This window comes from Triplophysa dalaica, chromosome 4, assembly GCF_015846415.1.
Source record: "Triplophysa dalaica isolate WHDGS20190420 chromosome 4, ASM1584641v1, whole genome shotgun sequence".
NCBI classification, from domain to species: Eukaryota; Metazoa; Chordata; class Actinopteri; order Cypriniformes; family Nemacheilidae; genus Triplophysa; species Triplophysa dalaica.
In genome coordinates this window covers 15,522,326-15,548,618 of record NC_079545.1, presented here as the reverse complement: position 1 = coordinate 15,548,618, position 26,293 = coordinate 15,522,326, and the positions used below count along the sequence as shown (strand labels likewise).

The following is a 26,293-nucleotide window of genomic DNA, read 5'->3' as shown; positions in this document are numbered from 1 at the left end:
CTTTAATACTCTTCCTCATCCTCAACATCATCTTCAGCAGAATCGGCACCAACCTCCTCGTAATCCTTCTCCAGTGCAGCCATGTCCTCCCGTGCCTCGGAGAACTCTCCTTCTTCCATTCCTTCGCCCACATACCAGTGCACAAAAGCCCTCTTCGCATACATCAGGTCAAACTTATGATCCAGACGGCTCCACGCTTCAGCAATGGCCGTGGTGTTGCTCAGCATACATACGGCTCTCTGCACCTTGGCCAGATCTCCTCCAGGAACAACAGTGGGCGGCTGGTAATTAATGCCGACTTTAAAGCCCGTGGGACACCAATCTACAAACTGGATGGATCTTCGCGTCTTAATGTTGGCTATGGCAGTGTTAACGTCCTTTGGAACAACATCACCACGGTAAAGCAAACAGCAGGCCATGTATTTGCCTCGGCGAGGGTCACACTTCACCATCTGGTTTGCAGGCTCAAAGCAGGCGTTGGTGATCTCCGGCACGGAAAGCTGCTCGTGGTACGCCCTCTCCACAGAGATGATGGGAGAGTAGGTTACCAGCGGGAAATGGATGCGAGGGTACGGAACCAGGTTAGTCTGGAACTCCGTGAGGTCCACGTTGAGGGCCCCGTCAAAGCGCAGAGATGCTGTAATGGAGGACACGATCTGGGCGATGAGCCGGTTTAGGTTGGTGTAGGAGGGACAGTCGATATCGAGGTTTCGCTTGCAGATGTCAAAGATGGCTTCATTATCCACCATGAAGGAACAGTCGGAGTGCTCGAGGGTCGTGTGCGTCGTGAGGATGGAGTTGTAAGGCTCCACCACAGCGGTGCTGACCTGCGGGGCAGGATAGACGGAGAACTGCAGTTTGGACTTTTTACCATAATCTACAGACAGCCTTTCCATCAGTAGAGATGTGAAACCAGAGCCTGTTCCTCCACCAAAACTATGGAAGATCAAAAAGCCCTGAAGACCAGTGCACTGGTCCGCCTAAAGGGAAAAGGGGAAACCATTTTAAATATGGTCAAGGATCCTGTAAAAGTCTTTAAACACTCACACTCACCATTTTTCGCATGCGGTCAACCACAGAGTCTATAATCTCTTTACCGACAGTATAATGACCACGGGCGTAATTATTAGCAGCATCCTCTTTCCCACTGATAAGCTGCTCAGGATGGTAAAGTTTTTGATAGCTCCCGTTACGGATCTCATCTACAAATAAACAGTCACCATGAAAAAAAAAGCTTGATCTCAGTGGTTTAACAATGTCACACAAGAGAACATATTGACAGAAGGACTTACCAACAACAGTGGGCTCAAGATCGATGAACACAGCTCGAGGAACATACTTCCCAGCACCAGTTTCACTGAAGAAGGTGCCAAAAGAAGAATCTTCCAGTGAGGTGCCCTCAACAATAACGGTTCCATCCGGATTGATACCGTGTTCCAAACAGTACAACTCCCAACAGGAGTTACCGATCTGGACACCCGCTTGGCCAATGTGTACTGAGATACACTCCCTCTGGGAGAAAAACACAGGTTACTACATTACAGGTGCAGAAACACTAATAGTCCCAGTGATATTAGCTTGAGAAATGAATCTCACCATTGTGCTGAAGGGACCCAGTTAACACATAAAATCAGAACCTAAACACTGGAATCCTTATTTATTTAAAAACTAGTCAATAATTGGTTATTGTTTGAGGAAAAAAACACTTCACCTTCAGCTCTATTCCAAAGTGATCAGCTGGCCTTCATTTACTTCCATCAGAAGGGTGTGGCTTTCATTAATGATAATGACCCGGTCACCCTGTGGATTCTAGAGAACCTCACAACATTTTGTTGCATTTTATAGCTCACAGTGTTAAAATAAAGAGGATAAAATGTAGCTCAGTTTTTATGGCTTTCGTAAGATTAAAAAGTGCTTTCTTCACAAACAGATTCATCATGGGTGAGTTTAAGGTGAAGTAGCTGTAGTTCACATTTTAACCCCATTCTTCCCTGTAGTTTATTTTTGTTTCAATGTGTTGTAAGAGATTTATTTGAATTTATTTAAAACAATAGACTATTACAAACAAGGAAACAAATTACTGTGACTAAAATTATAACGGCTCACAATGTGCTTGAAGTGACAAATGGTTTCAACCAATAAACACATCTGAAACATGAAGATGCTGATTTCATTTTCCAGCAGAACTTGACACCTGCCCACACTGCCAAAGGTACCAAAAACTGGTTCAATGTTCATGGTGGTACTGTGCTTGATTGGTCAGCAAACTCGCCTGACCTGAACCCCATAGAGAATCTATTGGGTATTGTCAAGAGGAAGATGAGAGACACCAGACCCAACAATGCATATGACCTGAAGGCCGTTATCACAGCAACCTCGGCTTCCATTACACCTGAGCAGTGCCACAGTCTGATTGATGCAGTAATTCATGCAAAAGAAGGCCCAACCAAAATTGAGTGCATGAAAATGACCACACTTTTCAGAAACCTGACATTTATGTTAAAAATATCCTTTTTTGTGTTGATCCTATTTACAGAGACACTGAATTTTGGGTTGTCATTATCTGTAAGCCATATATTCATATATTTCACTGTATGTGTAATGAGTCTATATAATGTATTGGTTTTACTTTCTGAAATGAGTGATAATACATTTTACAAATGAGTAAAATATTGACCTTTTTAACAATATGCTAATGAATTGAAACACACCCGTATATAATATAGAAATACAATTTCTAAAACCGACATCAGTATATTTGTATTATAACAAAATTGATCATTCAGATCATGTGTTTTGCAGCTGTTTTTATAATTTCTTTTGTCATTTTTAGTATCGGTCTTAGTCTTTATTCATCAAAAATATTGTAACATTTCCTCCAGTAGAATTCTGCGCGCACACACAAAAACATACGTGTATATAGCTCTTTAAAAACAAATAAATTGATAATTATACTACTAGGAGTCCTTAAAAAGGCCCGTTTGAGTGTTTTTCGGTTTTGTTTACAAAGTTAGGTATGATGGGAAATATTATTGACCTCTTGTTTTTATGACGTGGCTGAGATGTCCGCCAGAGGGCGCAGTGTCTGTGGCCTTAATTGGTGGGATCAGAGAAGTTCTGCTCCACCCTCAGTGTCAGTCCCACAGCAGGTACACTCTCACACACACATACACACACACGCCAGAGTTACTCACACTTCAACTTTACACTTTTCCAGCGATCCTTGCCGTTCGGATAAGCGACACGCGGCTTATATATCAAACCAAGAACACCGCCTTTGGGATTTCTGCTCAAGAAATCACTGGATTTCAGGACATGAATCTGCTGAGAATCTGTTTTAACGTGAGGAAGAACTGAACGGCGAACGGGCTTGTAAAGGCACAACAGATTGTTCATCTTAATTCATTCACGACCGTGGAAGTAAACGTTCGTCAACATCGCTCTTCAACAGGCGAATCGCTCGGCAAAACGTTTAGCAGTTTCGCCGCTCTTGTTTTACTCAGATAATACTTTTTTTCTACTTTTTTTTCATTTTTCTCGCGGGACCTGACGGGGAAACTTTACAAGCTGTTATTTTGTCGTAGGCTTTGAGTCGAGCAACATTGATACAATGTCGCATTGATGGATACAATCTTTCAACCTGTCGCGCGCTGGAATGTCTGGAATCCTTTGAAGTGGACGCGACGCGAAAATGAGTAATTATGGCGTGACTTTATCAATCACTGCGCGCGGGAAACCAGACGGAAATCATAATGTGCTTCTGATCATATAGATCTGACCTCAGGTGATCGGACTCTATGGGTCACCTGTGCGCGATCCCATCTGTCCACTTTGGATTAATGTGCGCATGTCATATTTCACGTTTAGCTGTCAGTGACACGGGCCAGCTCACGCAAACTAACATTTAATCGATACTAAACTGCCTTTTGATTACGTGTGTGTGTGATAACAAGTGATATCAGTTTTATAAACAGTATAATTGTTTATTAACTATGCTTTTGTTTGAAAGACACCACTTTAAGTAGGTGTTGATGAAAAAGACATTAAAGAGACTTCAGAAGCCACTGACATCTCTGGGCACGTTCAGTGGATAGCTGGGAATTCTTTATTTTAATTTTTTTGCTGGGCTCTGATTGGCAGCTCTGTGGACAGTGCATCATGGATGGCCGGAGCCCGCCCCTGCGCCCGGGACAATGAGGGTTCCTGTGTGGCGATTGGCCGGGCTCTGGCCGTGGCTACTCATGGCCACCTTGCAAGTGGCGTTGGGCCACACGGGTTTGGAACTGGCTGCTGCCGTGGAGTCCGAAAGGTCGGCACCCAAAGCCGTGATCAAAGTGACCCTGTTGAAGCAGGAGCCCACCAGCAGGCCCATCACACTGGAGGGGGTGTTTGCCGGAGGCAGTGCTGGCTATGCCGAGGGAAAACTGATGCAGGTAAGCATTGGATGTTGGTTGCAGTGCTTTGCTTTGGATGCCTAAACCTACAGGTGATCTGGAAAAGGGTCTACACTAGATTTGTGAGAAGATGAGCCCATTTTAGCAGATTAACATAGTCTACCTATTTAACCCACAGTCCTCTGTGCTCTCTGAAACACGTCATCCTTCATCTGAGAAATGTTGCTGTCCAGTGTGTCGGCCTCCTCGAAGAGGAAGCCTTTGTGTGTTGCTTTGAGTGCCTAAAGCTCCACCCAGGCTTATTGGAGGTGATAGATTTGTGGTCTTGAAAACCGTTTGGTCTGTTCTCCGAGGCCATACTGCCAGATGTTGAGTCTTTGAAGGTTGCGTGCAGAACAGTTCTCTGCGAGAGCGATCCAGATAACGCCAGAGGGAATGCGCTAACTGTAAATGTATCTTGAAAGCTTTTTCCCTGAAGGAAAGAGATATTACACCATAAAATAGAATAAAGACCAAGTTTCCACAGTGGGGTGTGAGTTGTTGTAGTCCATTTTATTTATTTTAAATTTTTACTCTATCAAAATAGATCACTCCAAGTCTCTTCACTTTACCTTACATAACCAATCAACCTTAAACAAGCCACATGCTTATAGGACTCATTCATCCCTTTCCAAGCGCTGCTAACTAGTATCTACATGCAAAATGTAATTTGCGAACGCAAGCCCGAGCAGAACAGAATTGTTACAGAACTGGGCTAGTAACTCAAAGGTTGAAGGTTCAGGCCTTCTCTGGGGGTCGTAAGTGTGATCTGCATTGTGTGGAAAATAATGGGTAAATGACACAACTTACCAGAGTGTATGTTTGCGTGCATGAGTGTTAAAAGGTGCTGCTCTTTTTAGCGCAGGGCTTCTTTACAGAGTGTGTCGCTGTTTTTGTTGTAGCGTCGGCCTGTTGAAACAGGTCTGGGTTGCCCCGGCGTTTTGTCCTGCTGCACAATGTTCCTTCCTTTAGGGGAAAAAGTGATAGATTCATGTGCTTTTTTAGCCAGATCTCTTTAATGCTACATTAGGGCTGTTGTCTGTTTTTAAGACGAATGATGTTGAATTATCTTGAGCATTTTACTTGTGTGTGAAGGGTTGGGCGATACAGCTTACAAATATAGTCCCATATTCTTCTATGGAGGGTTGAAAATATGATTTATGTTTTGATCTAAAATGGCTTGATTTATTTTTTAGTTATGTAGTTGTAGGAATGCTGTTAAATATATTAAAAGTGATATAATATGAACATCCTATCAAAATTTGAGAATTTATTGAAATGAACAATTTGAACCGATGTATGACCATTAATACAACACACCAACTTTAATGGCAATATTGTGACAAAAGATATTAAAACTTTTGTGTAAAGGCTTTACATGGTGCACAAGGATCACCAAATTTAAAAATGCAATTCTTTATCGTCATGTCTGTTTGAAACATAAAATTGCAGTTTACTTTACATCTTTGTGGGTTGAATGACGTCAAACTGACTCTTTCCCCCAAATCTAATCCGACATTTCAAATGATAAATCACTTTTAAAAGCTTGAATCAAGGTTAAACCAGGCAACAGTTTTAATCACTTTAATGTTCATTTATAAAAATAAAGATGCTTCACAAAACAATAACCTTTTAAAAGATAAGAACCTTTTTTGTCTAAATGGTTCCATAAAGAACCTTTAACATCCAAAAAAAACTTTGTTTCACAAAAGGTTATTTGTGGCGAAGGAAGTTCTTTAAATAATATAGAGGTGGTTCTTCAACTGTGTGGTTCTTTGTGGAACCAAACATGGTTCTTCTATGTCATTGGTATGAAGAACCTTTTAAGCAGTGTATTTACTTTATAATTTTTCTTTAATTTTTACAGAAAAAAGTTACAAATTGCAGCTTTAAAATAATACTTTTTTTAATGGCCTGCACTAAGGATCGGATAAATCGCCCAGCTTTACCATGCAACGTCGGTCCAGAGAGTTATTAAAAACTTCACGCTAAACAGGGCGACCGTCGGATAAAAGGTTTTTTTTCCCGTTTCGTGCAGGCGTGTCAGTCTGGCTGTCCTCAGGCTGCTTTGAATTTGCCTCGTAGAGAATGACAGCCAGTTTTTATAACCACCAGTAATTACACATCCACTGGCCCATCTGATGTTCGTGAGCGTGTTGTTTCTGCAGGCCACAGGTTGGCGAGCTGCTCTCCCCAAATTTAAATGTCTTTTCTGGGCTGCTCGGTGGATCACAGAGCAGGAAAATACAAGATCAGACATGATGATGATGGTGGAAAGGTTTTATTTAGGGAGAAAAGGCCTCTCCTCTGAGCCACTGCCCTTTAATGCAGGCACATCTAATGTGCTCGGTTTATTTTATGATATAAATGTGGAACCTTTTTATTTCTGTGTAAAATCGTTGTATGTTGGTTTATATATATATTCTATATTCATTTTATGCTTCAGAATTTGTGCGTGTGGTTGTGTGTCAGTGTTGACAGCGACTGTATATAATAGTGACTGTATAGGATCTCAAGGAATTGTTCTTGCTGTCAAGGAGTTTAACAGAAGGTCCTGTTCTGAGGTCATTGAAGGCCAGCTTCAAAGTGTTTGGACATGTCAGAGGGGTCAGGCGTTCTGATGGTCCCCTCGTGAAGTGCCAGCACTTTGAACTTGGATGGTTGTCCTCTGAGATCAGCGAGTGAAAGGCTCCAGAGGTTTTGCCTGGCACAGCTATTAAAGTTTTACTCACTGATGGCAATTTATTCCCCCCAGCCAGTTTCATTCAGCTCAACATTTTTCTCACAAAGATGCCTATTGGTTTATCCCAATTGTTTCATAGATGTCTGTTCAATGCTGGATATTTGTGTGGACTTGAGTGCTTTACATTACACATATGAGTGTCACAAAATTAAATACAACACTACATTACAAAGTTGCTAAACTGTGTTTTATATTTATTTCATTTGTGCTGTTGCAGTGTGTTTATCGTCTGATTTTACATAAGCTTTGTATGTGACTCATTCAATCAGATTAAATGTATACATTTCTATTTAAATGTATTGGCTTTAATGAAGGACTGACCTCATTGACTTTCCATAGTAGGAATAAACATTACTATGGGAATTGAATGGAGGGAATTTTGAAATTTAAAGGGATACTTCACCCAAAAATGAGAAATTCTGTCATCATTTAGTCGAGACTAAACAAGACTTGAAAGGAATACTTCATCCAAATTCTTGTTTTTAGCTCAAAGCATAATTTGTCTTGAATAATCGTATTTTTTGGCTTGATTATATTATTTAATCACATATTAATCAAATATATATATTTTTCATTTGTAGGATTTACTACTTAGTATGTCTTAAAAAATGTTTTTTTCTGGATTCCATGTTTATATTGTAACATTATGTATAGCACAATCTGCACTTTGTTAGCTGTGCAGCACTACTTTCTGGCTAAATACATTTGCCAGATTCCATGCCAATCCGTGTTATATAGCAAATTTAGTTTTTATTTCTGGATTCCGCATTTCTGTCCACGTTTTCCGCATCGCGGAAATCAAAGGGCCCTACCAATACACAGAGTGGATTACATTTAAGAAGTGATTTTCATTTTTTATAATGTTATGTACAGTAATAGTGATTTTTAAAGCAAAGCATTATTGCATGCATATTTCATAAAGCATTATTCAGGAAATGATCACATTACATTTTTCTTCAATGTCATCCAACCATACATGTACTATTACAGTATTTTACAATTAGTCATACCGTAACCAGACTGACAGGTAATGTGTGCAGTGACAGAAATCGATTATTGAGTTAAACCGAGCGTGACAGCAGACGTACACATTAGCTAAGCAAACATGTTGCCAGCCTCTTATCTATCGTGTAACTCTCCACTTGTAACTAATGTTCAGTTCAAAGAATGAAACTCCCTGTCTGATGTCTCAGGAGTGCAGATGATGGGGAGGAAGAGATGGACGGGTTCACGAAAGGAGAACTTCAAAGAGCACGCAGTTGAAGAAGCGAGTCTAGATGATTAAAAAGAAGTTTGTTTACTCTGTGTTTCCGATAGGCTTCCCCTCCCCTCATTCAGATGGATTTCCTGTCTGTATTTCCCCTCTGGAAACTGATAACAGCCTGCCCGCCCCTCCGCTCGCCTGCCGACCTGTTGATGTTTGTCTTGTTGCTGTTGTCATGGTCGGCGTGCTGGTGGTTGTTTCTCTGTGAAATTTGAAGGTTTAATTCGAACAGCTGCTGGAGCGTTAGCATCTATAGTAAAGACATAAAGCAATAGATCTTTGATCTTTGAAGAGCATTTTAATAGGAAAACCATCAGATCCAGTTACAAGGGTAATGGGAAACTTGGACATTTAAGGGAATAAAAAAAAATTGGTGCGGCCAGGCTCGGACAAGTCTTGCAAAAATACCATGAATCTCAAATTTTCCTCAAGAACTATTAATATTAATAATATTTTTAGATTTTTTTTAAAGAACGTTGGTAACCAAAGAACATTGGTCCTATTGATTTGCATTATGGACACAAAACCAAGACATTTCTTCTTCAGTATCATCCATTGTGTTACACAGAAGATATAAAGTTATATAGACCGTTTCATCGGACACGAGCGCACCTGACCCCAAGTTAACTTCCGGTTTGTGTTTGGCGAGTGTCTAATGAAATAACTATTTATCTTTTATCTAATATATGTTAATATTAATTTGTATTATTATTTAACTGTATCATAATTGTATTAAATAAACTGGTCCTGTAGTTTTGACGCATTCAAAAAAACGTATGGTTCTTTGACATCTAGCGGTGGTATCGCAGTCTAAATTCTAAATATTGGAGAGACAAGTTCAGCCAAGTAACGGATATTTTTGGTTTCTTTTGACTGTTTTCAGAAGTAGTCTAAGGGTGCTCTTTTGTGTGTGAATGTGTAACGGAAGTTAAGTTGAGGGTCGCTAAAGTGCGCATGAGCAGTAACGTTTGTTTATGTTGTTAAGATGAAACCTTCTATAGGTTTTGAATGATGTGAGGGTTAATAAATGATCGATTTCTTATTTTTATGTAAACTATCCCACTTAACTCGATGGCTGATGGCTAGTGTTGTATTAATGTTGTGTCGTATTTTCCTGCAGCTGGAATTACGTTTCACGCTTTTATTTCCCAGTAACAGCTTGTTTGCTTTGTGCCATTGAGGAATTTGTGAAGACGAGAGGAACAGGAAGATCTTTCTAGACCCTGCTGTCATCTTACAGAAGACCCTTTGTTCCTTTATCATGCCGTTGTGTAGCTGGTTAAAATAACATTTCTATGTGCTGGGATGATGTTTTCTTCTAAGGGGCTTAAGGTTTTATCATATAAATGGGCTTTTTGTGAACCGTAGATGTGTAAGGTATTCGGTTAGCCGTGCGCGCGTGTGCTTGTGTGTGTGTTATGAAGGGTTGAAGTGGAGGGCAGGCAAAGCTCTTAAAGACACTGGGCCGTAGTCTCTTGTTTTAGTCATTAGAAGAGAAAGGAATGCTGGGATGTATTTGTGTCTGTCAGTGGCACATTGTACAACACATTCCTCAAGGGTTTTCAGGCAAACAGTGGGAAAGAGGGGCTTTATCACATTGTATATGCGGTAAACATAACTGTATACTGTCCGCAATGCAGCTAAATGCACATAAAGCCTTTATAAACTTTAATTTGTTTTTCAGCCAAGGGGCATTTTTAATCACGAGTTAGTAATTCATATTGTATATTTTAGGCGCTGAATAAGATGTAATGTCATTAGAATACATGCTTGCATTACAATAGTCACGGGTGTTTGAATGGTGCAGTTCCAGCATCTGGCCGCAGGGGTTGGAGGTCAACTCTCCGACTTGGCCAAAGTCTGTTTCCGGAAGTCTTGCCACTCGATGTTCATGTTTGTAACGTCTCTGGGAAATTTTTTACGCCATAGTAAATCCACAGTCCCATCTACTTGAAAAATCACAATTAAACAGCTTATTTACATTTACGCATTTGGCAGACGCTTTTATCCAAAGTAAAAGTGGTGTGAAAGTGACCTATTTGTCAGGTATGATGACCCATACCCGAAATGTGACCTCTGCTTTTAACCCATCCAGTGAGTAGTGAACAAACACACAGCAAGTGGTGAACACAAGTACACCCAGAGCAGTGGGCAGCTATCACTGCAGCGCCCGGGGAGCAAGTAGGGGTAAGGGCTCGTGCTCAAGGGCACCTCAATTGTTACCTGCCAGCCCTGAGGATCGAAGCGGCAACCTTCTGGTCACGAGTCCGACTTTAACCATTAGGCCCACTTTTTTGCCCACTTACAGCGACTTGCATTGTTAACGCAATTCTCTTACCACTGAACTACAGGAAAGCTGATTTCCAATCAATAATAAACCATGAGATGAACTGTATCATAACTAGGGATATAACGATTCTATCAGCTCACGATACGATTCACGATTCTGATCTCACAGTGCGATTTAATCAAAAGATTTTTTACAGAATGAAAGATGGACACCTGCCCTTAATATTTGTCTACTGCTGCACAATTCTTTCTAAAATAATTATATATTATAATTTTTTTTTTTTTAAACGCCTCGACTGATTTCGTCACATTTTATAATCGATTTTCAACCGGCTCATGGTGAAAGGTTACATCCCTAATCATAACTTTGGTTTGTTTAGCTTAAGTAAAAAACACTTTTTTACTGCAAGTGCCGCACGAGAGCCCTGTCCCAGAGAATCGTCCGTCTTTATTGATTGCTGATTGGCTCGTTTTACTGGAAGGCAGGACTTCCTTCGCTAGAGCAGCCATATTGAGAGTTGCATTCCTCCCCATTCATTGTAACCGCATTGGTGCAAATTGTTAATATAAATATCTTATCTGGCTAATCGCACTGTAACTACTTTTACAAAAAGGCAACACTTATTCACCAACAGCTGACCACTTCCTGTAACTTTTCTAATCCAGATGTAATAGCGCTGTAGTTAAGCATGTAGGAATGTTTCTTAATGCGAGTCATTTGTCTGAGTGCTTGTAGGTCCAGTAAGATTGCTTGGGTTATTAATAGGCGACTTAATTAGTTCTCTCCCTTCCTGTTGTTAATTATGAGTTGATAGTTAAAGAAACATGTTCTCATCATGTTCTCATCATGTTTCTCATCAAATCAGGCTGAAGTTAAAGACCCAAAATGCTGCAAATTATTGGTAATTTAGATTCATTAGTGTTCGAATGTGTCTTAACGCCTAGATCACAGACGATTTGTAATCCCCATATTATTGCCACTAAGTCAACATGAAGAGGTATTTTCAAGGGCCTTTTTCTGCACGTGGTTATAATTTCTTTTTTCATTTTTTGAATATTTCTCATTGCTGTCTCATTGGTGATATAGATCTGCATCATGTTCACAGCTGTATATCTGGTGGATGAAGAAGGTGTCTGCTTGTGATTGGCTTAAATTTAAAGTGGTATGTGATGGTCTTAAAAACATTTTTTTTTTTCATCACAGGTATGTGAATGTACAGTAAATAACTGTAATGTTGTTGTGTCTTCTTCATGATAGCTGTTTGAGAGAACTGTGCAACATGGGTTGTAAAATATGATTTTTGTAGTATTGTGATCTGAAGAACTCAGTCCTGTAAGATCAGCAATGTTTCTGGATCCCCGACTGTAAGGGAGGATGAGATTTATATATGTTATGTCGGCGTTTATTGAATCATTTATTAAATGAAGTGTCAAACACAAACTACTCTAATCATGTTTTGTATTTTTGTCCTGTTTTTAAGTAAAAATATCTGAAAGTCTGAAAACAAGTAACAGTTTAACTGCAAGGAAAATACAAACTTAATTCAATATATAACACCAGCTGGTCTGGTTAGGCAAACAAATTTGTTTGTAAATTTGTTGATCTCTGTGTGATTGTCTAATCGTTTTATTAATAGCCCTAATCATCTTCCTCTGGATGTGTTTTTCCATTTGAACTGGATGACTATAATACAAACAATAACACGCATTGTGTAACTTTCTTTCATTAGCAATCATCAAACGCAGAGTTAAAATGTAGAAAGATGGTGATTAGAGAAGGAAAATCAGGACACCGGACTGTGTGTGTACATCGGTATTGCAACACAATGGTTACAGGTTCCAAATGCAGGTAACGCACATGCTGATAAAATGTACAGCTTTAGTCACTTTGGATTAAAGCATCTGGATTAAGAAGCGAGAGTCACACTGAAATGTGGTAGGGATTGAATTTTAAATTTGGTTTAAATCAAGTGCGGTAGCTGCTTTAACCAAGTGTCATAGATATATTTGCTTGAGAAACGTGTGTGTGCGTGCGTGCGTGAGTGAGTTTGGTTGGTCTTTGCCGTGTATCATTTACTAAACTCAATTACCTCACATCAAAGCATCTCAGATCTTGTGCAATTCTAACAACTAAAGCCATATTGTGCTGAAAACGCTTTATGCTTCTTAAAAGCACATGCTCGCCGAGTTGCCGTACAGACGACCAATGGCGTGCGCTCTGTCCCACATCTGACCTTTCCTCTCCGTTTCTCTCCTTGTAAAAGACTTCAGAGTTGACTGTCAACTCATTTGTGCCAACCGTGCCTTTCTCAAACACTCCTTCAAAGTTTCCAAACAGCCCCGGTTCAGGCCTCAGAAAAGGTGCCGTCCGACGAGGCGTTTGTAACCATGGTAATGTTTTTTTTATGCTTAAGCAAATAACTGGGATTTGATGCAGCTTGCGCTAGCAGCGAGAGGTCGACGTGTTGGAACAAACTGTTAGGTTTGCTTTAGTTTTTTATGTGAAATGGGCATTAAGTTGCCCGAAACGTACATTACATGAATGCAAATGTTTCAACTGAAACAATTTCAGAAAGATTTGGTTGTTTTTTTGTATAATATTATAAGAGGCAGATGTTCAACAACCGGTCTTTGGCTGTAACATTGTGAGACTGAGGATAAGCTCACATTTGTGTAGTTTACAATGAGACCATATTATTTTCAGGTCTCCAAAATCTTGATGCCGTCTAAATGAGCGGATAAAATGCATTAGGTTCTTTTCGTTTTTAGTTGAAAACACTTGTGTAAACGCCCCCTGAGATATTCGTGCTGTGTCACGGTCTGAAGTGGCTGTTTTTACACTCAGGAAACTATGTGGGGATTCCTGAAGTATTGATTTTGTGAGCTACTTCTAACATTACAAGGATCTTCAGAGAGACACGATGAGCACGGACAGAAAATCTCTCTCCCAGTCGCGCCCCCGAGTCACATGATCCTGACACTGGCCTCTCTCTCTCGCTCTCTGTGCTGGTGTTGGAGGTGAATGCTTTGGCACACCTCAGGAATGTTTAAGGACCGCTGGTCTGTTGGCTTCTGTTGCACAGCTCAAATGATTGTAGCTTCACAAGTTACAGACAGCACACACGTTTAACCCTCTCCTTACGGGAGATTTCATACTTCCCTTGTCGTCTGAGCTTGTTAGTGTCTATTTGTCTTTAAGCACTAATCTTTCTTTTTCCCTCGCTCCAAAGTCCAGAGCGAAGGGCCTGGCGGGCATCGCGCACTGCGGCCGCATGGCATGTGAAACCTGCAGCTGGTGTAGAGAGGAGCGACTCAAGCTTTGCTGTTTTGTGTCTTTGTCTCTGCCACATCAAGGCCTTTGTTGCATGAGCCAAAGTGAGTTACAGTGTCACACTGCACTTTCTGGGTGAATTTGAGCCGGAATAAAAATAAGACGACATTCATTATTTCGAAATGAAGCCTGATTTAAGGCTATTAATATTGTGACCTTTAGTTGTTTTCTGTATTGCTAAAAAAACATATTACATTTTTGTTTCACGCAAGTCACATTTAACAATCTTTAACAATACTCATGAGTATTCTGTTGACTTCTACCTCATTAAAATTACAGAAGATTTTGTAAGAATTTAAAGTGATATTTTATGTAAAGTGATGGTGGATGTTAAATGATTGGTGCATTTAAATTGTCTTTTGGAGTGTTATATGTAATGGAAATAGAGAGGGAAATGTGAAAAAGTCACTGAGCGGTTGACCTGGATGTGTTCTTATTCTTCAACCGCACGCGTTTTGGTGTTAATCAGTTGTGTGTGTGCGCGTGTTTTTCCTGTCCCAGTTTGTTCGGCCGGTTCTCTTCAGATAATGATATGTCTCCCAGAAGACCCTGGACTGTCTGGAACGTCGGGCAGCACATATGGCCTCCACGGGCCTGTATTGCATTCCATACACGCACACACACACACACACACACACACACACACTAGCCTTCACCTGTTTATTTACACAGACACGGTTGAATTTCATGTTATTGAAGTTTTGTGCATTTACTTTTTGACCTCTATAATCTGGTTGGGTGACATGTAGCAGTCAATTGATAAAAGAGATTACCTGGTGAGATTATTAAAGACGATTAAAAACTATTATTAAATAATTATATAAAAAAAGTTAGTTTTTAATCTAAGAAAAATATGTCAAATGTTGCTTCCGTAGCTGTCACCTGTTCCGTTTACGAGACACCTAAATTTGCATCAATATTGTGCATGTAATCGAATAATGACAAACTATATATCATTGGAAAGTTCTAAGACTCTAGAATAAAGATTTCTTTATAATTTATGTAGGGAGAGTAATTGATTCTTTTTTATAAAGAGTGTGCTTAGTTTTTTTGTTATACTTTTGCGACCCGTATTTTTTAATGTATTTTTTTATCAAAGAAAAACATAAACTTTTTTAATTTATTTTTTACAATAAACCAAACAACATACCTGTAATTTACTTTTTGTCTGTTTAAAAAAAAAAATACTACTAAATTTTAGTTCCAACATGCGTTTTCATGTGTAGGTTTCAATTTACTTTTTATACTAATGTATACTAATATACACGTTTTTCATGTCTGAAACTCATCAAAATAGGTTTTCAAAACTTTTTGTTAAGTAACCGCAACGCGCCACTCGTCAAACTTTAAAATAGTAAGCTGAAATGATTGTATTTAAATAGATTTTTTTTATAGAAAATATATTTATGCAAACATTTTATATGTATTGTTCAGTATTTAAGCAATTTCGATTCTTAACTATTTCCGGTTTCGATTCCAAAATGGTAAAACATGTATTAAAGCATTTAGATATCAACCTGTATAGTCATTCAGCCTGCTTATTTACTGGTTTGCTATAGGTCTATATATATATATATATATATATATATATATATATATATATATATATATATATATATATACTGTAGTATGACTATAGATAAATCAAATATACATATTGTAGTCTTAAAATAGGGTCCCGAAATAAAAAGGTTTGGCAACCGCTGTCAGAGAATGTTTTTGAAAGATCAGCTATTCATGTAAGCGATTAAACTACAGTGAAGGAGTTTCAGGTATTCTGTTTAGTATGTTACCTACTGTAACATCACCTTTTAGGTATAGAACACTGATTAGAACTGAAAACCTAAAAAGAGTATTTCAGTTATGGGGTTCTTTTGAATTTGTTTGCTGATGGAAATGCTATTAATTCCTGTCTAGAGATTGTGTGTTGAAACACCTTAATGTTTTTTTTTTCTTTGGAACTGTCTATTCCCTCTAGGTCCTCTAAAACCCGTTTCCCTGGTCCGGATCTGCTGCAGGCGTGGCTAGGTGGATTGCTGTAATGATAAATTTGTCTTTTGATCTGAACATTCCACACTTTTATTATATTAATGCGGGGGCTCAATTAGTGATGAGTGCGCTGTCAAATTTGCATTCCTTCCTTTCGACACACGTTTCTGGACCTGCGTCTGTTCGGACACGCTCAGAATGTTTCTTCAAAGAGCTCCTGAAAGTTTGGCCACGTTGATGTGTGCATGCTCGACTCTGACAGCGGCGAAACCATTCGTGACGTGATTGCTTCATACTCGGTTCAGGTGGCAATCCATCTTCTGAGCAGATATAAGAATATAGTGGGAAATCTTTGTATTCATTAATATGGAGGAATGGAGGTTAGAGGAGTTTTTGTAGTTGTTGAGCAGAGAATTTATTGTACTTAACAGATTTGGTTGAATGTGTAGCTAAAAGGAAAAACAATGACTATTTAAGTCTAAATGGGGTGTTTTCGGACAGTACAATAATTTTGATCCTAAATTCCCTAATTTTAAAACCAGATGCTTTAAATAAACTAAACTAGTTAGACCGTAGTTAAATATATCTGTGAATCAATTTTTCATCAACCAAGAAGAAAGAGAATCCGGTAATAATCATAGATTGTGTAGGATATCAGTTTTACTTGCCCTCTTTCTCTGTGTTTGCCGACTGTTAACTATTACCAAAGCATGTGTAATTTGGCCGAATCCCAACACGGTTACACACACACACGGGCAATATCAAAAGACTCCGACATTATGGACCGAAGGCGTTCAGAAAAACACCCCCATTGAGATGCCATTGTGCCACGTTCTTCCTCATTCACCCACTTTGGTATGCACGTTTGTGTAAATGTCTGTTGTTCTAAAAAGTCTATAAACACACACAGATGTCGCTGTTTGTCTCACCTGTAGCTCCGCCCACTCTCTCTCTCCGGTTACTGATGGAGGGCTGATCAAAGGCTTGCCGCCGGCAGCACAACTTTACTCCGTTTACTTACCCTAATATCTCCTGTGTTACATCAGCCGAACTGTTATTCATTAATTTCTACTTTCCCTCGTGTCACTGGGCTCTGTCTGGCTTTTTCTGCTGTCTATTGAGTCATACAATTTTGACATTTTCAATAAAACGGCTTTGTCAATACTTTCAGTGTATTTAAGTTTGACAAAATCTCTGTTTTGTGTGTCATACCGGTGGACCACAGCTTTAAAAGATGATGCCGATTATAAGTCTTGTAAGGTCTCATAAGCCTCTGTCGTGTTGCCGTGCGTGTCTTTGTGTCTTTTAACACTGATTCAACACATCAATCAGTCAACTTGTGATAAAGATCCTCTGGGGAAAACCCTTCCTGGACCCGCTGTCTTTCTCCCCTGCCTCCCCGACCATCTATTTGCCTTCGGGGCTTCTTATTGGTTGATAGCACAGCTTTATCGCTTCAATCGTTCTCCACTTCCTTTTGCTAGTGCCGAGGCAGTTTTCATGCAAAAAAGACTCAAACTTCATCACTTGAATCTCTTACCTGTTGCTTAAATCAATGGCTTTGAATGTGTACGTTAAGTCACCGCGGGCTAGAGGAAATGCACTGTAGGTTGAGATTTTGTCTTCTGTTTTGTTTAAATTCTTTCAATGTTGAACGTTTACATACACCTCAAAGAATCTGACAGATGTTGATCATTTGAGAAAAACAAGAAGTTTCAAACTTATCACATATCCGACCCGGTCCTAAAGTTTACATGCGCTTGATAACCGGGATGATCAATGACTGTTTTTATGTTTTTGATAGTTGTCTATGAGTCTCTTGTTTGGAAAATCCTCCAGGTCCGGCAGAGTATTTGCTTTTTCAGAATTTTTTGAATATTTACGATATTGAAAACACATATTTTCACATCAAGGAAATGTATAAACTCAAATGTAACTAATCTATGACGAAAGATAAATAGGAAAAAATACGCTAAGAATCCAGCTGGATGTAAATGTCTTCTGGATCTTTTTTAGCTTCTGAAAGGCATTGCGAAATAAACATGAGATCTTCAAAACGAAATCATAATTTACACCAATCTTCCTGTTCATCATTTCATGTGGTACTAAACCATTCATTTCATCAGGGTCTATATATTGTCTGTAAGATCTCTACCACTTGCTTTAGGACAGGCGCTTGTGTCACGTTCTGGTTGACCTTGACGTTCATTGAATTGTTTTTCTTCGTCAACATGTCACGAATCTGCTATATAATATTTCTAAAGTGCCAGCTGCAGCCTGCCTTTGTGACAGACTGCTGAAAGGATACCATGTCACAAACACTTTCAGAAGACATTGTCCTCGATTGAGATTCTGATTTCAAACTGTAGTGTTCGCAACTTGTAGAAGGATCCAAACAGACTGCTTATGTATTCCAGACAAGGAAAAATACTATTGCAAAACAAACACAATTGTGTATAATTAAATATTTAAATATTATTTTGCATTCTTATTGTTTACAGTTATGACAGCACTGTTAATGTTGCTGGTTTCTAGATCGAAGGTTTCATTGGACGCATTGTGTTTGCTTCTAATATTACTGATTATTATATAAATTAATAATATTAAAACTACTTTATTATTGTATTTGATTGAATATTAATTGTATTAAAGGCATAGCTCACTCAAAAATGAAAATTCTAGAGTTGAACCAAACATTTTGTTGTTTGGTTGAACGCAGAGAGAGATATTTGGACAAATGCTTGTAACCAAATAGTTCTTGGACCCCATTGACAAACATAGTAGGAAAAATGTCAATGGTAGTCGAAAGAACTTTCCAACTTTTGCTTTCCTACATTGTTCCACAACATATTATTTTGTTTCAACAGAACCGAAACAATTATAAAGTAATTTTTCCTACTATGGTAGTCAATGGAGTCTAAGAGCTGTTCAGTTACAATCGTTGTTCCAAATATTTGTGTTCATCAGAACAAAGAAATTTATACAGATTTGGAGCAACTTGAAGGTGAGTAAATGATAACAGAATCTGTATTTTTGGGTGGACTAACCCTGCTTAAAATTAAATCAAAACAGTTATTGATTCTTTGCGGAGGCCTCCCGGAAGTTAAGTTTTGGCCACGCCCACGTAACATTTTTTTTTTTTTTTTAAACTGTCTATAGTACATTTTATGTTTTTGTTCTTATTTCTAGATTTTTTTTTTCAAACAGTGCTGACATGCAGGGTTGTCTCGCATCCGTTATTTGTTTTGGGGCATGTTCACCCTCTTTTAGAACAGTGACAGTTAAACTGTTACACCGTCTGTCTGATACAAAGAGAGAAATTTCCATGTGTGCTGCACGTTAGAAGTGCCGTCCCAAGTGAATACCTCCGCCTGTTTTTCTCAGCTAAGATGTGCTCGTCTGGTTATGTTATGTGAATGGTATGTGTATGTTAAACAAGGTTACAGTAGGAGTCACCGACAGCTGGTTGTGTGCATTGATGGTGCATTATAAGGTCAAAGTTTAAGAGTGTTTATTTTTATTTATCTTACACTGCGTAATGGAGGAAAATCATAGGCTAGTCCCTTTAAGGTGATAGTTCACCCTAAGGGTACGTTCATACAGTCACTTTTTAGGATTGACAACCTTATTTACTTACGGGCGGTAGTCTCGAAATGTCCTGTTCACACACCGGTTTAAAATTGCAGCTTATATGCTATCTGTTTGAACGAGCAACCGAACTCAAGCCTAAATGGTATTCGCACGCGGCGCTTGTTACCATAGTGACGGACGTATACATGAAAGATGGTGCATACGTCACTCATTATCGCAATGGATTTAGTGCTATATAGCAACATAGGCACAATTTTAATCGCAAACAAGTAATAAACAGACACCGATGACGGCTGAGACTATTTTTTTTTACTTTAAAACATTTTGTTTTTATACACAGCACCAACGGCTGAGTGCACAATGTGGGTTGCTCCCATACAGCAAAATATTGGGAGCAACTCTGGTGAAAAGAGAGTGACTGCCAAATTAAGGCCTGGAAAATAAATTGACAGAGAGCGAGAGAGACCGACACGCCCTTGTGATGAGGATTGGGTTTCGGTAGCTGCATTTAAAAAAAAGACAGCGCAGGTAACTGGAACCACATACATTTATTTTGGCTCTGGCACAACACGCATGCATTGGATGCAGTTTGGATCACCTTCGCTCTCGTTTGCAGTTAACACCTCTCTATTGTGTTCATATGTGAGATACGTCGAGTGTTCAGCTCAGTTGTATGGCCAGATTGCTTATAACATCAGGATAAATCTCACACTGGCTTTGTATACAAATGCATTACGTGCTTTTCTGTGTCAGGAGGGCTACATTTTCCAAGCTGTCATGCCAGGCTCTTAACAACAATGATTCTCAGCTAGCGGCTAATCACCAAATAAATCTGCTCTGATTGCGTGACGGACAGTTAATTTTTTTTACATACATTTTAATTAAATAAAAAAAATCATTGTGTATTCGTGCTTGTAATTGTTAGCATAGAAAAATTGACAGGCTTGTCATTTTTAGCCCCAAAGGCCGTTGTCATATGATAAACATTTGCTCTTAAACATCATAAACATCGTTCTCCCACATTGAAATTAGTCTGACATGATAGTGAGAAAATGATGAAATGGTATTGCAGACCTGTTTGACTTTCTTCTTCAGAACACAAAAGATTTTTTGAAGAACCCTGGTAACCAAACAACATGACTTCCATTATATGAACACAAAACCACTGTGACATTTCTCAAAATATCTTCTTTTGGTTTTCAAGAGATTAATATACACTACAGGTTTTGAATCAATTATTAGGTGCGAGTTCTTATTTTTGGATGAACTATCCCTTTAAAAGAATTTAAGAAGTAAAATGAACTAAATTGGATTTCTCACTTTCTTAGTCATTTTACAGATTTTCTTTAGTCGGACATGTAAAAAAAATCCTACATTTTAATCAAATTTATACATATTAATATAAATTTAATTAAAAACAGTATTTAGTTGACAAATTATATTTTTAATATAGTCTTAAATGGATAGTTTACCCAAAAATGAAAATTCTGTCATCGTTTACTCACCCTCGTGTAGTGTCATACCTGTATAGATATCTCATTATAAAATTTACTTTCTTTTTTGGAGTTTAAATTGTTTTACATAAAATCACAGTTAAATATTTAGAGTACATTAGACATATTAACATCGGATACCATGTGCTGACGGTACTGTTGGTTTCTGTAGTATTTTGAAGTCTAAGTTTAAACGGTAGTCCTGAAGAATAAAGATGAAGTTCAAGAGCGTTAATGTCTTTGAACCCGCAGACAGGGTTCGACATGTCCTTCGCCACAGCAGCTGTATAAGATTGAGTTTGATCTCCTGCCAGATGTGTTTCATGAGCGTTTGACCTGTATTCTATTCCGCTCGGCCCTTATTTCCCTAACCTTCCCCCTCGCTTTTATCTGCGATGTGGCTGTGCACCGTGCGATACAGGACGACATTCAACCTCATTGTTCTTTGTTGAATTGAGATCTTAAATGCTAATCTAATGTAAATAGAAATGAACCGTGTGCTCCATTTACGACCGCCATAAAGCCAGTGCATCAGAGAGAAACGTAAAAACTTTGAGCCAGATATTCAACTTGAGCGTGGCCTGTTCTTGTATAAAATGAGAACGACTTTTTCTTCAACAAGAATCGCTAGACTAAATGGAAATTGGAGTGGTACTGTACCACATGCACCAGTTGAAATATTCAAATAACCACGTCATATTTTGGTTTCCTCCATCATTGATGTTCTGCATAACGCAGTCACGCATGATGGAATAACACGCTTCATCTGCACGAAAGATCAAGATGAGAACATCAAAAGATTTTTTTTTGCATAAACACACCGCCGTGTCCTAGCACAGAGCTGCATTACAAACAAACAGACAAACATCACGCTCGATCTAGTATTTGATAACCTGCTTATAGCCAGTAGGTATGTTGATGGGTCTGTCCCGTGTCAGATCTCGTAACACTTTCTTTATCAAGACTGATATACTGTATACAGACTCGCTATCTGAAATTGTCATGACAGGACCGCGTAAACAGACATCTGTATGTTTGGACATCTCAATATAAACAAACAGACATTTTACTCTGTCTGCCATGTTTGTCTTTCTCCATCTTTCTCTACTGTATAATAACAGACTTTGGTGAGATCAAGTTGCTTTTCTGCTTTTCGTAATCTGGCAGGTGTAGATGCCATTGCAAACAGGTATTGTGAGCCATTCAATGATGTTTCTATTTCGTTAACAGACCAAATTTGTTGTATAAGTCACGATCTGTGTTTATTGACTAATATACTTTTTTTCAGCAGTTATTTGCAATAGATTGGTGCAGGTATGACATAATTCTGTAGGCCAACATGTACTGTTTTTTTTTTTTCTTGACCGAAAGCCTTTGGATTTTTCCCATAGACTTCTAGAAGATCGTAAAAAATAAGCTCTGTGATAGACAAAATATGTAAGTATCATAAACCTTTGTTAGTCAAGTTTATATTTACAAATTAACATAATATTTGCCTTTTTTTAAGCCTAAATACAATTCCCCGTAGGAAAAAGCTAACATGAGGCTATAAACACTACACCCCTATCGCTCGTAATTAACATCATCGCCACCAAGCCTTCAACTTCATTGAAAAAATGTATTCCCTGGTAGGTAATTCCTTTGAATAAATCCCCATCCACGATATTACCGTTATCGAAATTAAGTCTATCACAATAGATATTGTTATCGAATTATTGACCAGCCCTTTATGAACATCAACTCTGGCCGTTACAACACCTAACTGGTCGAAATAACAGAATACAAATAATTGTTTTGGTGTTGAACGGAGTGTGTATGAACGTTTGGGATTGTCTGAGTTAGGTTTACAGGAGGGATCATTGAATGGCCGTAACATGTAGACTGATTTTGTGTGTTGTATGATCATGGTCCTATTTATGGTTAGATTGGTGTTTGTGAGGCAGGTGATGTGATAAGGATGTCTGTGCCCTTGTGTGTGTGTGTTTGTGCCACAAAGCGCCACAGTCGATCTGAATCCCAGAAAAAGGCGGCCTTGATTTTTCTGCTTGATAGAAGAAACACATGCACGAAAGGCTCCAGGTTTATCCTAGGGTTTAGTTTAGAAGATCAAAATATCATTAGCCTGATATGAAGTCTATGAGAGTTTCTCAGTGACATGTGCGTGAGCTGAGGTTCTAGGCCTGCCAATGTCACCCCCGTCTTTCTCAGCTGGTCTGTATGATGCATTTCACACACATCCAAAGTCTTATTCCTCTCACGCTCTCCTTCGCTTTTGTACGGGTGATTCAAGGGTTGTCATGTAAGACCAGCGACTTTATTTTCCAGCGGGGCGACTGCTATGATCCGGGCCTGTACGGGCTCATTTATTTACCCTGATGACTCTGCACTGCGAGACAGCCGCCAATATGACTCTGGAGCCGAGGCCAGTTCGTCTGCTGCAGACATCTTATGAATATCTCTGTTTACCATTGATTTTCTTTTATGCAACATGTTTGACAATAAAGAGATTTTAATCTAGCTTTTTATTTTTTTGCATGTAGTTTCATATGTTGCGCACTGAGAAACTAAAAGACGTCCTGGTTGAGTTTATTCAAAAGGTCATTACACGAAGAGATCAAAGCTTTTGACAAAGATCATATTTTAATTTCCTCACACGTTTTGTGTGACGTCTTGATTTCATGTATAAAAATGAAGCTGTTGATGTAGTCATATAAGCATTATGTGATGTTGTTTACACGTTCAGTAATATGATTTATAATGTCACTCAGAGCACCGAGTTCTCTTACATGCACAATGTGCTTTTCCAAGTGCATCTGTCATCTGTTTTGCTTTCGCGCGCAGTTGGCTTGCGCTGTCAAGAAGCCAGAATCCGTATGTGTGCTGTTCTCACACACACTTCCATACACACACACACACTATTGGAGTGAAATATTAACTGCCTGCATTAAAAACTGGTCAATGGAGGACCAGCTGTTCCCCAGAACACGCACGCTTCCCAAATCTCCACTCCAGTTATGCCCAAATTCCTCTGCCCGTCTTTTGTGCTCTCTATGAGTCTAAAGCCAGAAACATAGTTTGCACAACCATGTGAATGCAGAAGCGAGTGCTTGGCATTGCAAGCAATTTGTACATATCTGAAATGTGTTCCGCCGTTGCTGTGATGGTAGCAAACTTTGAAGCCGAAGCCGGCCGTGGAGTTCCCTTCAAATGGCATTAAAGGGGATAGTTCACCCCAAAATAACAATTCTGTGATCATTAACTCACCCTAAAGGTGTTCTTAACCCTATATCAATTTTGTTGTTCTGCTGAACACAAAGGAAGATATTTGGAAGAAACAAACTGGGTTGCTATTGACTACCACAGCGGTTCCCAATCCTGGTCCTCGCGACCCCCTACTCTGCATATTTTGTATGCTTCTCCTACCGCTTCAGAGGTTTGTTTAATACGCCCATAAGAGCCCTGCGAAGTAAACATCACTAGATATTCTGCCATAAATCCCGTTCGAAATGTGGATAATGTTGCGCAAATCTCAAAATTACGGTTAAATTACCCTTCAATCTTCCGTAGTAAATTTTGTTCTTCGTGTTCTTAAGTTAACGTCAGCCGATTTCATGTGTGCAGGGAGTAGAGAGCAATGAACACAGTTCAGGGAACACGTAATCGGAACGCGGTTCATTCATTAAGCTCTCTTCTAATGAGCTAGAGATTTAAATCAGGTGTGTTAAACAAGAGAGATACACAAAATATGCAGAGCGGTGGGTCGCGAGGACCAGGATTGGGAACCGCTGGACTACCATACTGAGAAAAACTACTATGACAGCCAGTAGTGCATCAAATTGGTTTCCTCAGAATAGCATATTTTATATTCAACAGAACAAAGAAACTTATTCAGGTTTGAAACAACTTGAGGGCGAGTTAAGGATGACTTGAATCAACTGTCCCTTTAAGACAGATGTGTGGTTGTGCTGAAGATACATATACAGATTATTGTTAATAACTATTGTTTATGTGAATTTAATGTTTTTGAACGTTCTATCCAAATCATATCTTTTTTAACTGGGACAAAAGAAAATCACATTTAAAACAAAACCACAACCAAAAACATTTTAAGGACCATTCATCCAAAAATGTAAATTCTGTCGTCATTTACTCACCCTCTTGTTATTTCGAACCTGTGTACTATCTTCTTCTCTGTTCTGCAGAAGACAATCAAACGATTTTTTTCATTTTCTGGTGAACTAGCACTTTAAAGCATGTACTTTTTTTTTGTAAAAATAGAAAGAAATTAGATCATGTTTTACGCATATCCCTCAGCCTTTCTCACTACTGTTATAAACAAATATTACATTTAACTAAATTCTCTATAAACTCTATGAAAAAAGTCATGAAACAGACCCAAAGAAGAAAACTAACCTAGTTAAACATTCACTTTAGAATTCTTACAATGTATATTTGTGTTGCATAAACGTTAATTTAAGGATCTGTTGGCCAGCGTGGTTCCGTGTCTCCTGAGAGAATGACTTTAACCATCGACACATCATCCGACGATCTGTTTTCTTTCTGTCTTTCTTTATGGTGAATTATACAGTAGTTTGTGCAGGTCGTCTGTACCGTATGTTTAACTGCGGGGTCAAAACTGCACTATAGACTTCAGTTTAACTGCAGGCGCTTATTGTCTCTTTAACTTTAGACAGCAGTTAAGGATATATTGCTTTCTGCATGTAAAGGTTGTTATTTTTCGAGGCCAAAAGCGGAAAGTTGGCAAAGGAACAAAGTTCCTTAAATTAAATGTTTTTATATGCAATACTTTTTTTCCCCAAATATATTTTTATAAATGTTTGTACAGTAAATATTTTACATATACACTTCCGATCAAAAGTTTAGGATTTTTCCTGTATGAAATATAGAGATGTATTTGTTGAATATTGTGTAGGCATGTGTGTTTAATATAATGTTTTGTGGTAGCCTATCTCAAACTCATGCTTGTAAATAGATGGCAGTATTTTGACAACTTGTCCATTCGGCTGTGTTGCATTGTGGGATGGCTAAAAGCATCAGAGATTCGAGAACATCTTTTACACTGACATTTATGCTTCTGTTTTCAATTGATTTGATGTTTCTCTCTCTCTGTCGGTTTTGTTTTAGTTTTTTCAGTCTGGC

General features: G+C 38.7%; 2 protein-coding genes across 3 annotated transcripts in view; one reads left to right on the top strand and one right to left on the bottom strand.

Annotated features, from left to right (window-relative positions):
- Positions 1–2: 2 nt before the first annotated feature.
- Positions 3–1,526, bottom strand: LOC130420148 (tubulin alpha-8 chain-like). The gene is made up of 2 exons (XM_056747264.1): positions 1,054–1,526; positions 3–980 (listed from the first exon to the last, which is right to left on the bottom strand). Exons 1-2 carry the CDS (start codon positions 1,063–1,065, stop codon positions 3–5), a joined length of 990 nt encoding a protein of 329 aa, XP_056603242.1. The 5' UTR covers positions 1,066–1,526.
- A 1,636-nt stretch (positions 1,527–3,162) lies between these two features.
- LOC130420146 (E3 ubiquitin-protein ligase RNF43) overlaps positions 3,163–26,293 on the top strand; it is a 77,255-nt gene continuing 54,124 nt past the window's right edge. For both annotated transcript variants that reach the window (XM_056747262.1, XM_056747260.1), the window contains exon 1: positions 3,163–4,433. In XM_056747262.1, coding sequence (XP_056603240.1) covers positions 4,194–4,433 — 240 coding nt within the window. In that variant the 5' untranslated portion in view covers positions 3,163–4,193. The remainder of the gene's footprint in view (positions 4,434–26,293) is intronic.